A 15811-nucleotide genomic window follows, 5' to 3' on the forward strand; every position below is an offset into this window, starting at 1 on the left:
AAAAAGCAGATATTCTCCTGTGCTCCCATTCTATCCTTTCCCTTTAAAGGGAGTTTAGAGGGAGGGCAGGGCAACATGGATGTTAAGTGTGCTTTTCTTTCCCTGCTTCTGTTACTTGCTAGTGTGTCTTGGATTTTTTCATACTCTTACCTTAGCTCTGCCTCATCTTTTTAATTGGTTTTGGGACTTCGCTGTACCATAATGTACCTGGTTCCTTATTGATGTTTTTCTTCCTGGCTTTTATAAAACAGTGTTACCCTTGGTATCCTTGCACACCCACACTACGGTCCTTGGCACCTAGTACCTAGGGATGATCTAGAGTGCATGGTTACAAAGTGTGTGCACGTACTGTCTTGTTTTTATAATGCTGGGGATCCAGCCTCATACATGCTGGGCAAGCGCCTTTTCCAGTGAAAGTTTATTTCCTCTGCAGCAAGTATTAAGACTGAAGAGGAGGGGTGGAGTGTTTGGAAACACTCTCCATGGTGCCTTAGAGTCCCTGCCATCATAATAGACTGTTGGGAGCTGCTTGAGTTCCTCTTCCGATAATCAAGTCTTTTCATTTTTTTTTTTAACTTCTCTATCTTTTTGTCTGTCTGTTTGTCTATCTACTTATCTACCTATAACTATCTAGGCAGGGTCTCACTGCCCCATGCTGGCCTCACCCTCACTGTGTAACTCAAGCTGGCCTTGAATTTATGGCTGTTCTCCAGCCTCTGCCTCCTGAGTGCTGAGATACTGGCATGAAGCACCATCACTGTTTTATTGCCTGATACACTTACCTCCTACATTGCCTCATAATCCAGCAGCTTTGAGAGAATTAATCCTGAGCCTTGTTATGTTCTGTCCTCAGATCAATGAGGAGATCTCCGTGAAGCACCTTCCATCTACAGAGCCCGACCCCCACGTTGTCCGTATTGGCTGGTCCTTGGACTCTTGCAGCACTCAGCTAGGTAAGAAGTCAGCCAGGCAGTGCTCGGTATAGAGTGATCACCCTTCCTCTGGATTCTCGGGGCTCCTAAGCTGCTCTTCCCATTAGCGGACTCAGAATACCTGGAGACAGGTGCAACTGATGCTACTGTGTCACTCACTGCCTGACTTGAGGACCTGCCACAGAACAATTCTTTCAGAGTTAATTCTTTCACTTCTTTTAGAAGAGGGTCCAAAGTTCTCTGCAGAGAACTGTTCCCCTTTATTTTAAACCATTTCTGCCCTCGCACCATACTGAAATAAATTCCTAAACCCTGTTAAGTTCTTTATGGATTTTCTGTCCAGAGTAGGACTGTCTTTCTTCTCTCTCTCTCTCTCTCTCTCTCTCTCTCTCTCTCTCTCTCTCTCTCTCTCTCTCTCTCTCTTTTTCTTTTCTGTAATGGGTGCTGGGAGTCAAGCCCAAGACCTCACAAAAACCCTACCGCTGAGCTACATCCCGGCCCTATTGTATTTATTTAACAAGTTTTCTTTTGTTGCTCATTTAAATTAATTGCATCTTTTTGCTTGGATTCCTATTCTTGTAATTACTTGACAACTTAAGCCAAATTCTTAAAAGTAGATATGTTAGGTTAATCCTCAGCACTACACACACAGAAAGATACATCAGGTTAAAAGGCCTGTAAGGACTGGAGAGATGGCTCGGCCAGTAAAGAGCACTTGGTACGTAGAACCCTTGTAAAAATGGAAGAAGAGAACTGACTCTGCAAGGTCATCTGACCTCTCTACATGCTCATTCACACACAATAATAATAGCTACTCTTTTTGCTTTTATATGTGGCAGCATTCTTTAAGACTCTTAGGTTGAGGGACTGGAGAGGTAAGCCGCTTAGCAGTTAAGATCACCGATTGCTCTTTCAGAGGACCAAGATTCAATTCCCAGCATCCACGTGGCAGCTCACATTGTCTGTAGCTCTCATTCAGGGGACCTGACACCCTCACATAGACATACACGCAGGGAAAACAGTCCACATTCAAATGAGTAAATCTGAGCCAGGCAGAGGCACATGCCTTCAGTCCTAGTACCTGGGAGGCAGAGACGAATCTCTGAGTTCGAGGCCAGCCCGGTCTACAGAGCAAGTTCCAGGATGGCCAGGGCTACACAGAGAAACCCTGTCTTGAACTCCCACTCCCACGTCCAAAAAAACTTTTTTTTTTTTAAAGAATTATTCTTTTAAAGAAAAAAGTGCAAACTGGGTAGTAGTGGAGTATGCCTTTAATCCCAGCACTCGGGAGACAGAAGCAGGCAGATCTCTGAGTTTGAGGTCAGCCTGGTCTACAGAGCAAGTTCCAGGACAGCCAGGGCTACAGAGAGAAGCCCGGGGGGGGGGGGGGTTGCTTGTTGCTCTTACAGAGTAGCTAAGTTTGGTTCCCAGCCCCCTATATCAGGCAGCTCACAACCACCTGTAAGAGCACCTCAAGGCACCTGGACCTGCATGGTCACATAAATTCAAACAGGTTGACGCGTGCACACACACATAAAAATAATGTTTAAAAGTCTAAAAGAGGGGCTGGAGGGATGGCTCAATGGTTAAGAAGCTCTTCCAGAGAACCCAGGTTAAATTCCCAGCACCCACATGGCAGCTCACAACTTTCTGTAACTCTTAAGATCCGACATCCTCACACAGATACACATGCAGATAAAACACCAATGTACTTAAAGATAAAATTATTTTTTAAATGAAGGAGTGGTGGCACACACTTGGGATCCCGGCTTTTGGTGTCGAGGCAAAAAGGATCAGAGTTTGAGGATAGACCTGGCTCCATAATGAATTTGAGGCAAGCTGGGCGGCTACTTGTTATCCAGTCTCAACAAAACATACAAAATCATAGGTGCAGTCGTAAACTAAGTACCAGCTAGCCAGGAGGAAACAGTCATCTTAGTTTGTCTTCATTTTGAAGTGGCGGCAGTGACATGGTGTCATACACCCTTGATCCCAGTACTTGGGAGGTAGAGGCAAGTGGACTTTTGTGAGTTTGAGGCCAACCTTGTCTACAGCATGAGTTCCAGGACAGCCAGGGCTACACTGTGAGACTGTCTCAAAATAGTAAAGACAATGACTGTGGCAGCTGTAAAGGTGTTGTGTCCATCAGAGATTTAACCTGCCTGTGCCTTCCTTCAGGTGAAGAGCCTTTTTCCTATGGTTATGGAGGCACAGGGAAGAAGTCTACCAATAGCCGCTTTGAAAACTACGGAGACAAATTTGCAGAGAACGATGTGATTGGCTGCTTTGCGGTGAGTGCTGGCAGCCTGTGGGAATTGGTAGGGCCAGGTGCCTGATGTAGACTTTTTCAGGGTACCTGTATCATTGTCTATGCTTATCCAGCCACTCTCTCCATATGTTATTGTCTCTGGTGGTTTGATATTGTCTCCTCCAGAGTAGGGATTGCTGACTTGTGTGAGATTCTGCCATCTTTTCCCTTCTCGTCTTTATGCAGAGCTGATTATGGTACCACGAAGATTTGAGGACTTCCAAGTGTACACAACTCCCTCTGTCTATGGTTACCACAGTGACATTTTTTAATCAAACTTGAGAATTTCTTCCTTCTGTTGGGAAATAGCCAGTCTGCTTTCAAAGGCATTGTATTAGTGTTGGGCCCCCATTGGCATCACTTGATCTTCCAAATTGTTTTTTGAACTAATCTTAGTTGAGCTGACTTCCTATTTTGCCCTGTCCTCTGGCAGAGCAGAAGCATAAGGTGGAGGGTGTGTGTGCTGCTGCATTAGTTCTGGAGAGTGGAGACCAGCAGTCACTGATTGGGTGATAGCTTTTGGCTCTGCACCCAGACTTGCTGAGTTCAGCTGTTGCTCTAAGGCTCACAGCGCTGGACAACTTCCCTTTGAGTCTCCTCCAAATAAGAATCTTTGTACTTACCTCTTTTGTGTTGAGTTTTAACCCATTACAACCACTTAGACTAATAGGAGGCACATAGTAAATGCTCAGTAGCACCCTTCCATATAGTCAGCATCGATAATCACAAGCAGTCTTATGAACTGTGTCATGAGGTCCCAGAGGAAGGGACTGCCCAGAGAATATGTCCCTGGGATCTTATCTTTTGCCCTTATTTGTTCACATAACTCCTTTTAAAAGAAAGTTCCTCTCTCTCTCTCTCTCTCTCTCTCTCTCTCTCTCTCTCTCTCTCTCTCTCTCTCTTTCTCTCTCTGTTAGCTTGGAAAATTATTTCAAACTTAGAGGCGTTGGGGAAGCTGCTCAGTTGATAGAGTGCTTGTTGGGTATGTAGAGCCCTGGGTTCAGTCTTCTTTATTGCATGAAACTGGGTGCAGTGATGTCTATTATCCTAGCTCTCAGAAGAGATAGGAGGACCCTAAGTTCAAGGTCATACTCAGCTCTATAGTAAGTTTAGACTAGCCTGGACTACGAGACTCAAAAAAAAAATCAATAAAATTTTTGATTTTGTTTTTTTCAAGATGGAGTTTCTCTTTATAGCTCTGTCCTGGAATTCGTACTATAGATCAGACTGGCCGTGAACTCAAAGATCTGCCTGTCTCTGCCTCCTAAGTGTTGGAATTAAAGGCATGTACCAACATCAGAATAAAAATAAGTAAAAACACAAAAGGACACCATCACTCCCAAAACAAAACAAAAATTTTAGAAAGATAAGAATAAAGAATTTTCAGGGCCTTTTACCACTTTCACCGTGTGTGTTTTTGCTTTTATATTTGACCCATTTGAGAATAGACTATATATATCCTATCCTAAATATTTCATATATATTTAAGTCTACCATCTTAACAGTATTTCCCAGATATGAGATTGTTATACTACTGTATATCAGTGATGGCAGGTGTAGCTACCATCAGCCCACATTTAAATTATGTAAGTTGTCCCATTGGCTTGGTTTAGTACAATTGAGTATTTTTGATTTAGGAGCTGACCAGAATGTGTTGCTTTCTGTTGCCCTGTCTTGATTCCTTAAGTTTGAAACAGATTCCCAGTCTTCCTATGTATTGTGTGATCTTTGTGTGTGTGAGAGAGAGACGGGCTTTCCTGGAACTCAATTATGACCTTTGTTTTATATTTTTAAGGTAGGATCTAACTCTCTGGCCTGGAACTTGCTATATGGTCTAGGGTAGCCTTGCATTTTTAGATTCACCTGCCTCTCCATCCCAGTGCTGGGATTAAAAGCATCCAACCACCATACCATGCTTTTCTAATAAAATACTTTTTTTAGATGAAAATTAATGATGGTTATAATCTATAGTCTTGAATATAGTTTTTCCAATTAATAGTATGTCTGTCCCTATAATTTTCCAGTGGCCATACAAGTGATACAGAGCTAACTAAAAACCATTTTTAAAGTTAATTTGTGTGATTTAAAGAGAGAAACAAGGACTTGTTTAAGAGTATGTAGCTCTTGTGTAGCTTTGGAGCCTGTCCTGGAACTATCTCTTGTAGACCAGGCTGACCTCAAACTCACAGAGATCCACCTGCCTCTGCCTGCTGCTGGGATTAAAGGCGTGCGCCACCACTGCCCGGCGAGTATATAGGTAATGTCCCCACCCATTGTTTCATTTATTCCAGCTGCACCAGGAGCCACCTGTTCTAGGGTGAATCTGAATACAAGAAAAAGGACACTTGTTTTGCTTCTTTAACATAAACGGTAGCGTGTTTATTCTATCCCTTGCTTAACTGTATTCCTTAAGATCTTTTTTAGGACTATGGGAACCAGAAGGCCCTCTTGGGGTTTTGATTGGGTTCTTTTTGTCATGTCTGTAGTCTCACCATTATACTTGATGTAGCTTTCTCCTTCCAGTTTATCAGCTATGGTAGGTGCCGCTTTTGTAGGTACCGTTTTGCCACTTGCCAGGGTCCCTATACAATTCACTCTTCCCACATGGAGCAGCTTTCACATATATCTGTGCATTCTTTTCTTCTTTTAAGATTTATTTATGTATGCAGTGTTCTGGCTACATATATTTCTGCACACCAGAAGAGGGCACCAGATCTCATTACAGATGATTGTGAGCCACCATGTGGTTTCTGGGAATTGAACTCATGACCTCTGGAAGAGCAGCCAGTGCTCTTAACCTCTGAGCCATCTCTCCAGTCCACATCTGTGCATTATTATGGACTATATATGTAGTGTTTCTTCCTAAGTTAACTTCTGGTTATAAGTTGTGTGTAGTGGAGGGTAGGAATATGCATATATGCATTTTAAAACAGGATTTCACTGTGTAGTCCAGGTTGGCCTCAAACTAAGAGATTTCCCTGCCTTTGACTCTCTGGTCCTGGAATTAAAAGCATATGACACCAAACCTGGCACTCTTATTTACTTTTTTGAGACAGGGTCAGTTTCATTGAACCTGGAGTTCATCATTTTGGCCAGGCTAGCTGGCTGGCAAACTCTAGGCCAGCCTCCTGTTTCCTTCCCACTCTTAGAGATTACAGGTGCATGCCACCACACTTGCTTTCCACCTGGGGCCTGGGTATCCAAACTTGGTCTTCGTGCTTGGTAAGCACTTTACTTACCAACTGATTAGTTCCGTAATCTCAAATATTGACGGCCAGCTACCACTAGGACTGCACTTTGAAGAAGTTGAAGGCATTAGTATCTGTTTGTGATCATGTTTTTCAGACCCTTGTATCAGTATTATGTTCTGCGGGCAAGTGACAGTACAGAACTTCAGGCTTTTATCCTATGTTGGCCAGACCGTTTCTCTACCTAGTTTAAAATTTTCAGGAGAGTTTTGTTTTGTTTTTAATTTTGTGTATATGAGTGTTTTACATACTGTGTATGTGCCTAGTATCCCTGGAGGCTGGAAGATGGTAACCTGGAACTAGAGTCACAGGTGTTTGTAAGCTGCTGCCTGGGTGCTGGGAGTTGAACCTGTTCTTTGCAAGAATAGCAAGTGCTCTTAACCACTGAGCCATCTTTCTGGGCCCAGATTTATTTTATTTTGTATATATGGATGTTTTGCCTGTATGTATAACTGTGCACCATTTACATGCGGTGCCTATGGAGGCCAGAAGAGGGCATCAGATCCTCTTGAAGTGGAGCTAAAGTCAGTTTGTAGCTGTCATGTAAGTACAGAGAACTAAACCCAAGTTGCCCATGTCTTCTTCTGCAAGAGCAGCCGTGAATACTTTTTTCGGGACAGGGTCACACTTTGTATGTAGCCCTGGCTAGTCTGGAACTCACTGAAGATCAGGTTGGCCTCAAACTCACAGAAATCCACTACCCTCTGCCTTCCAAGAGCTGAGATTAAAGGCTTGCACCACCAAATCTAGTCTGGTTTTTGAGACATGATCTCAAGCTCACTTGAATTCCTGTTCCTCCCTCTACTTCCCAATTACAGGGATTGTAGATGTAAGCCACTGTACCAGCAAGGAGCCGTCTCTTAAAAAGTTCACACCCATTCTTTCCTTGAGCATCTTTCTCTCCCTTAACATTCATACTTAACCCTGTATTTAAACTTTTTTTTTGTAAGATCCAATTCTGTTTAAGGAAAGGTTCCACATACAATTCCCTTTTATTAGAAGATGTCATAACTTTTATGAGGGTTCATAACAGGGTGTTGAAAGGGAGTATAAAAATCAGGATCTGGGAAACAGAGGGAACATGTTTGTATCAGATCTCTTGACAGAGAGAAAGAACAAAGCAGTGAATTTTCAAGTGAAGAATGAGCAGATGGTATATTTCAAGAGTAGAGTGCAGAACAGAGGTATGTCAGCAGGTACTTTTCATAACCCTGCCTTGGACAGGTGGCTATGTGGGTAGACCTGTTAGCTGTGGGTACTGGTTTCTTTGCACTGTGGTAGTTCTTCTCATAAAGGTGATGCCCTAGGTAGGCGACACTCAAATTATTCATTTGCGTGCTAGAGCAAAGGTGACTGGGACCATCTGTCTCTGTAGAAGATACAGCAGACTACTGCGGGCAAGATTCCCTTAGGCTTGTGTTGGCCTGTCTGCCCGTCATGGTCATAACCTGTGGTGTGTAAGGAATTAGCAGACTTGGGGGATGCTGATAGAAAACTGGGAAACTCCTCAGAAAAAGGATACTTCACTGGTCCTTGAAGGGGAACTTAAGGTGGTCTCCTAATCTCAGAAAGAATACTACATCTTGTACCATTTTGTTAGAAACTAGAACTTATACTTGGCTTCAGTCTGCTGTCTCATCCTGAGTTTTGAAGCTTAACTGTAACCTCCTCTCCGTAGCGTCAGTGACCTTTCTGGAGCAGCTTTGGCTGGGCCGCTATACTTAAAGCAAGTCAGTGCTCTGCTCCACCACCAGCAGTGGTTCTGACCTCTAGAGGTAACTTGGAAAGCCTTTCACATCCTAAGGACGACTCCTCCCCCACAATTCCATCCCCAGCCCCTCACACCCACAATGCCTTTGTGCTTTAAATGCACTAGCTTACCATATTCTTAGGATGACTCTGTGTGTTAAATACCACAGATATCCCTTTTCCCCTTAGAGAAACAAGATAAAGTAATTAGCTTAAGGCCACAAAACAGGATCCACTGAGCTTCAGCAACTCAGTAGACAGTTGAATGAATCAGTCCTTCCCTGCATGTCTGAGATTACTTTTCTCTTGCCTTTTATGTGTCCCAGCAACAGGTCTGTATTCTTTTACTATGAGGTTTGTACTCATGGCTTGTTTCTGTCTATTGATCAAGACTTAAGTTCCCTCCAAGAAACCCGTGAGTGGTTTTCTTGAATTACAATACTGAGTCTTTTCTTTGATTCTCCATTGGCCCCTGAATTCCATGGGATCCGGATCAGCACATTCATGTACCAGGAAGAGTGTGTGAACTCTAGGAATGTGTATTAAACGAAGGAGAGGATTCATCTTTAGAGCTGGACTGAGCTGTTAAAATGCCTGCTCTGGCTTCTCTTATCTCTATCTGTATAGACTGCCCTGTCAGATTAGGGGACAAGGCAAGATAACCTTTTTCTTCATCTTTATCTTAGCCTAAGCATAAGACTCAGATATGTTACCAGCTTCAAGATCTTTGGTTAGGAGACAGAAAGTGTCTCTGAACTTTGCCTGGTACTGCCTAATGTGTGTGTGTATACCAAAGAAGAATGTGCTGGGGTCCAGAAAAATGGTTGTTTTACTCCCTGTGTTGACTCTCCCACTTGTGAGCCCCAGTACCTTCAACTAAGAGTTTACAGTTAATATCCTAGCATTTGTTTGTGGTTTTGTTCTTAAGACAAGACCTCAGGTAGCCTAGACTGGTCTAAAATTCATGCTCCTCCTGCCTCAGCCTACTAGATACTGGGGTTACAGATGTCTACCATCACACTGGTTTACCCTTGGCTTTCTCTCCTAGGACTTTGAATGTGGAAATGACGTGGAGCTTTCTTTTACTAAGAATGGCAAGTGGATGGGCATTGCCTTCCGAATCCAGAAAGAAGCATTAGGGGGTCAGGCCCTCTACCCTCATGTCCTGGTGAAGAACTGTGCTGTGGAGTTTAACTTTGGGCAGAGGGCAGAGCCCTACTGCTCCATTCTCCCGGGGTTCACTTTCATCCAGCATCTTCCCCTCAGTGAGCGGATCCGGGGCACCATTGGACCAAAGAGCAAAGCAGAGTGTGAGGTAAGTAGGGCCAGAAGAGCTGCCCAGGGCAGAGGAGAGACACTGAGTAGCTTATATGTGCTGAAAGGGACAGATATTTGAATAAACTTGGTCCTGTGGCTTCTTTGTCCTCGCTCCTTAGGGTTGAGATTGGAGTTGCAAAGCAGTTTCAAGAGTGAGGTCCAAAGGGAAGTGACTTCACTACTCTTCAGCGAGACTTGAATCTGGGAAAAGAGGCGTCCTCATAGCAGAATGGTGTAGGAGCATACTCTGTTACTAGTCTTCTCAGAGAGGGCTGAGCAATTCCACCTGCCCTCTCTGGGTTACAAACACCACAAGTGGCTCAAGTAGCTGGACCAATGACCTTTGTTCCTTTTTGTTTATTTTTTATGAGCTAGGGTCTCTGTAGCCATCCTCCTCCAGCCTCCCAGATGATGTAGTTGTGATTTTTTTATTTTCTTAAGAGATATATATCTTGGGACTAGAGAGATGGCTCAGCAGTTAGGAGCACTGACTATTTTTCCAGAGGACCCGAGTTCAATTCCCACCACCCACATGGCAGCTCACAGCTGCCTGCAACTCCAGTTCCAGGGTACCTAACACCTACATGCAGGCAAAACACCAATGCACATTAAGAAAAAAAAAAGATACATATTTATCATAAACAATTTTTATTTGTTTTAAAATATTAAGAAATGTATAGAAATCTTAAAATTTCCCGTAATTATACCGCTAACAAATAAATTTATCTGAAGATTTTGGTGTTTATCCTGTTTTTGATATTCTTAATTTATAACAGATCTCGTGACAGGCAATTTGCTGTCCTTTTACATACTTTATGATCTATGTCCCATTGCATGAAAATCTCCCTTTATGCATCTTTTTTCTGACAGTCTTGCTGTGTTGCCCAGGTTGATCTAAAAACTCCTGGACTCTGTCATCTTCCTTCTTCAGCCTCCCTGGTAGCTGGGACTATAGGTGTGTACCACCACACCTGACTATAAACATTCTAGTTGTCCCAGAGAAGACTCATTAATTACCCTTATCCTGCATTTAGGTTACATGTAGTGTTTGTTGAATTCAAAAGATGATGATTAAATGGAATCCATGACCTGTGGGCACAACTCAGTTCCCATTTTCAAACTCTTGAGATTGTACAATTTTCTTATAGCTATCCATAGTTCAGGGTCACGGTTTTCTCCTGCCGGAGTCTGGGAAAAGTCATCATTCTATAACCTCTGTTGGTGGGATGTGACATAGTTCTTACCTATCCCAGACCCTAGACTCAGAAGCTGACAAGCCTTGTCTTTGACTCCCAACAGCAGCACTGAGATAGATGCTATTGCTTCCATTTTCCAGAGGCTACCAGGAGGTCAGAATCATCATCATGGGCACCATCAAGCCAGGGTGCACTATGTCACCATGCTACATGCTGCTGCTGTTTCACAGCACCCTTCCCTGTCCTATTCTTGTAGATTCTGATGATGGTGGGCCTGCCTGCTGCCGGAAAGACCACATGGGCCATCAAACATGCAGCCTCCAACCCCTCTAAGAAGTACAACATTCTAGGTACCAATGCCATCATGGATAAGATGCGGGTAAGGATGACCTGTGGATCACTTTACTCACCTCCCAGCTTTTGGGAGCTGTCCAGTACCTCGGCTCACTTGCCTTTCATTACCTCTTGCCCACAGGTGATGGGTCTACGTCGGCAGCGAAACTATGCTGGCCGCTGGGATGTCCTGATCCAGCAGGCCACTCAGTGCCTCAACCGTCTCATTCAGATTGCTGCCCGAAAGAAACGCAACTACATCCTAGATCAGGTACTTGTGACCAGCAGTGCTTGGGAGGGAAGGAGCCTACTCACTGCATGGGAATTCCCCTCCAGCCCTTTTTTCCTTTCTTCATAATGTTCTCTAGCAGCTGTGCTGGCCAGGGTTACACCATACGTGAGAATAGCTATAGACCCTTCACATTGCTTTCTAAGCCCTGTCTGGTGGGGTTTGGTACCACAACCCAGACCTACTGGCTAACTGATTCATTCTTAGACAAGAGTCACATAGTCAAATGAAAGTGGCATTTGTTGTTGTTGTTAATGTATGTAGGTGTTTTGCCTGCATGTGTTTTAATATGCTACATGCATGCCTGGTTCCACACAGGCCAGAAGAGGTATCAGACCCCTGGAACTGGAATTACAGACAATTGTGAGCTGTCATGTGGGTGCTGGGAGTCAACCCAGGTCTTCTGGAAAAGCAGACAGTGATCTTAAGCACTGAGCCATTTCTCCAGCCATTTCCTCAAGAGGCAAAGATTTTTTTAAGCCTCATAGGCTGGACTTGAACCCCAACTGTGTTATTTGTTAGCTCTGCATTTGTGAGCCGCCAACCTTCTGTGAATCTTGGCGTTGTAGTTTGTAAAATGGAGAGCCTAATGGTGCCACACCTCCACAGCACCTAGCTCAGCAACTACGTGCTCTGCAGAGTAGGGGTGGTCTAGCTGCTGGGCATGTTTTTATAAGTGGGGAGCACATATTTAACTCATTGTATTTTATCTACATTTCAGTTAAGGGTGGGGTTTGGTCACTTTTGACTTGGGTTAAAAACATGCATGGTTTTAGCATTGTCAAAAGAACAAGTAGCCTTAAATAGCTTCAAATCCCTATCTAGTGAGTTTCATATGTTTGTTGCCTGTGCAACATTGTGCTTGACATTTGTCATGTAGGCTCCATGGGGTAGCAGCAGAAGTGTTTATTTGCTTTTCTCTGGATCTATAGTTAAACCTTACATTCATGCTTTCTTAACCTTTAAATGTACACTTTTAATCCCAATACTTGGGAAGCAGGCAGATCTCCGTGAGTTCAAGGACAGCCAGGGCTGCACAGAGAAAAGGGAACCTAAAAATAAGCAAGGAGGTCACCCTGTAAGGCCCACTGTGTACTCTAGCTAAAGTGCCTCTTCTTTGCACTGGGAATATAATCTAGGACCTTACAAATGCTGGGCAAGTGTTCTCCAATCAAACTGTATCTTCATCCCTCCCCAACTCACTTTGCCCTTTTCTCCTTGTTAAAGTATTTTGGGATTTTTAGTCTGTCTGTGCCCAACTGGACTTATTGTTCTGAGAGGCCACACAGTGGTGTTAATACCCTAAGGGTCCTCTTTTAGGGTCCCCAGAAAGAATTCCTTGTCTGTCTATCTTTTTCTCATTTCTCTGGTCAGATTTGCACACTCACCACACTGTATGCCATTTCTGTCCTGTAGTTCAGCCAGGTACCAAGTAGAGCTGAGTATTCAGCCTTCTAACCTGGTGCTGGCTTGTTTGGAGCTGGAGTCAGACCTAGGGCTGCGCCAGGTTGCCTATGGTTTTCAGCCTGCTGACCTTGCAGAAGGAATGCCGATCAGGCCATATGATCCAGGCCAACCATAAAGCAAAGCTCCTACCTTCCAAAGTAAAGAACACAGTTCTCTAGTTAACCCAAAGCTGGATCCAGGGGCTGAAGCTCTAGGTCAGTGAGGCCAAGAAAGGGATTTAAAGCCAGTGGGTTTTTTCCTGTTTTAGCCTAAACTCTAAAAGTGTGTTCTAGAAAATTGAGATTATGTAAAAGGGAATGTTGTATGACTGTATGCTAAGGTTTAGAAGAGATGTCAGCTTTGCCCACATCATTAGCTGTGGCTGTGAGGATTACATTGATAATGCATAGCTGTCTTAAAGAAACTAGCACTGCATGCTGAGTCCCTGTATTCCCAGATTCTTGGCCTAAGTCATACTCCCTGCATTTAACTCTTGAGTACCTATTATATGTGCCAGCTTCAGACGTGTTCATTTTTGGAAGAGAACTCAAACCTCTATAAGCCTGGTGAGACTGAATGGCCAAGATTCTACCTTTGCCAGGCCCCAACCTCTGCACTAGAAATGTATTTGATAGACACAGCTCTCATCCCATAATGATCTCAGCAGCTTCTTCAAATTATGTAGGTATCAGAGAGAAACATCTAGAACTTCAAAAATAGAGGTATTAATCCTAGCACCTAGGAGACTGGCATGCAGATCTCTGTAAGTTTGAGACCATCTTGGTTTACAGAGCGAATTCAGGCCAAGTCTGCCCAAAGAAACCGTGTCTTGGGGGAAAAAAATAGAGGTAAACTTGAGGAGAAACAAAGTCTCATAAAGGGAAGGAGCCTGCCCTAAACTTGGGCAAGATTTTGTATTGGTAACTTAACTTCCCAAGTAGCAGGATGCTGGGTAGTTGGGTCTGTAGTGGACCTAGAAAAAACCTGCAAGAAGGTCAGCCTGTGTAAAGAGAATGAAAGAGCGAAGCCTCGTCCTCAGTTCAGTGTGGTCATATGTGCAGGGGTGTGGGGGTAAGGAATATGACTAAAAATGCCTGGCTACTGAAAGCCCCAGGAGGAGCAGGGAAGTCTTGTGGCTTCAGGTGGCGCTGTTCTAGATGGAAATCCACTAGAATGAGGTTTCTAACCTGTCCCTAGGCTATCAGAGGATAGCAGGAACTGTGTGTTCTAAGTGATAACGAAGTTGTTTTACCCATTTGGACTTGGGGGCTACAGTCTATGGGATCCTCCCAGGACTATGTCAGGGCTTAGGCCAGGATGGGCAGTGGCCAGTCAGGACTGGATACAACCACGTTTCTGTCTTAGTCTCCCACTGACACTGTGGTTCTAGCTGAGCATGATGATACATACTATAGTCCCAACCCTCAGGAGATAGGCAGCCAGCCAAGACCACGTTGTGAGACCCTGATCCAAAATACAACAAAGAACTTGTGGTTCTAGGCCTGCTCTTGTCCCTGTTGGCAGGTACATTTTTTTCTTGACACAAACCTAGGGCTAGAGTGGAGCCCCAAAGTAAACTGTGGCTTGTTAGCAGGCACTGAAGGGAAGTTTCTTTCCTCCACCCCCACTGTCCCTAGAGCCTCAAGCCTGCTCCATTCCTGGCAATTACATCAGTCCTCTTCCTATGTGTGTACACTTCCGTCCACTGGGATTCACCTCATTCAACCCAAAACAAGCTTTCTTTGCCAAACGTAATCCTCTGGAACCCAGCCATGCTTCTGCTGTTGCCAGACTGGCCCTGTTGGCTATGACAAAGAGCAGACAGATCAGACAGTCGGCCTTTGAAAGATCTCAGAATATCAGTAGAAGTCACCAGCTATATCTGCTGTGTCCTGAGGCCCTCAGTCTGTCCCACATCAGAACTAACCAGGCACCCTGTCTCAGAACCCCATCTCCCTTCTGCCCATTTGCCGAGGTTAGTTAGTCTGCTCTGGCTGCTCTTTTGGAGTTAGCTGACATCCTCCAGCATTGTGGAACTGGAGGAGCAGGAGCTGGGTAGTGGATCTCGGTCTGGAAAAGCTGACTTTGCTGTTATTCTTGTCTCCTAGCAACACCACAGAGCCCCCCAGAGACCAGAGAGTGCAGGGCTCTGACCTCATTGTTTGCTTTGGTAACAGCCACCAGAACTTCATCCCTTTCCTCCAGGAAAGCTGAGCTTTGCGTGGCTCCTCTTCCCTTCCCAAAGCCCAGGAAGCAGCAGGAGAGATAGGCTCTTAGACCTAGTCCAGAACAGGATCCTCAGTACTTGAGTGCCCAAGGAGATGCCTTAGAGTCACACCTCATCCCAGACAAAGGTCAGCCACTTGTGGGTGCAGTCTACTCTGCCCTTATCTTCTATATTATAAGCTACAGAGATTGGCTCTTTCGTCAGCGTTACTTCTTTTGTTACTTCTTTTGTCCCTTTGGAACTTTGACAGGGCAAGTGTGCCATCACGGACCTCCAGAATATGTTTTTCTTTGCCTTCCCAGGTCACAGGAATGAGAGCAGGATAACTTGTGGGCACCAGCAAATATTCTGGGCCACATTGGCCCTGATGCCCACCACCCATTTTGGCTTTTGAGTCAGGAGGAAACTTAATAGTTTTGCTGAAAGAAGCCAAATGTTTCACATTTATTGTAGGTACTGAAAAGGAGTACAATAGCAAGGACCTACCTTTACCCCTGTAACTATAACCTGTGTCTTGAAATCATTTCTGACTCAAGGCTACAGTATGTAGGTGTCTGCCTTCCATCCATCACTGTGCTTTCAGGAAGTTCTGGGAGTAGGGAAGATTGTTCAGCCTGGCAGGTAGGTTGGTCCAGGGAGCTCATTGGTTTAGAACCGGAGCAGCTGCACCCACAGCTTGGATCTGCCACTACTCTGTCATGGCACCCTAACCTCTGCCATCCTGAAAAAAGATCCTGTGTACCGTCTCTTCCTCGGGTTGAGTTTA

General features: G+C 44.4%; 1 protein-coding gene across 4 annotated transcripts in view; it reads left to right on the forward strand.

Annotated features, from left to right (window-relative positions):
* The window catches only part of Hnrnpul1 (heterogeneous nuclear ribonucleoprotein U like 1), a 33696-nt gene that overhangs the window by 10359 nt on the left and 7526 nt on the right, over positions 1-15811 (forward strand). For all 4 annotated transcript variants that reach the window (XM_075988060.1, XM_075988070.1, XM_075988087.1 and 1 more), the window contains exons 6-10: positions 854-953; positions 3111-3223; positions 9286-9552; positions 11007-11129; positions 11226-11354. In XM_075988060.1, the coding sequence (XP_075844175.1) occupies positions 854-953; positions 3111-3223; positions 9286-9552; positions 11007-11129; positions 11226-11354 (732 nt within the window). The remainder of the gene's footprint in view (positions 1-853; positions 954-3110; positions 3224-9285; positions 9553-11006; positions 11130-11225; positions 11355-15811) is intronic.

This window comes from Microtus pennsylvanicus, chromosome 1, assembly GCF_037038515.1.
Source record: "Microtus pennsylvanicus isolate mMicPen1 chromosome 1, mMicPen1.hap1, whole genome shotgun sequence".
NCBI classification, from domain to species: domain Eukaryota; kingdom Metazoa; phylum Chordata; class Mammalia; order Rodentia; family Cricetidae; genus Microtus; species Microtus pennsylvanicus.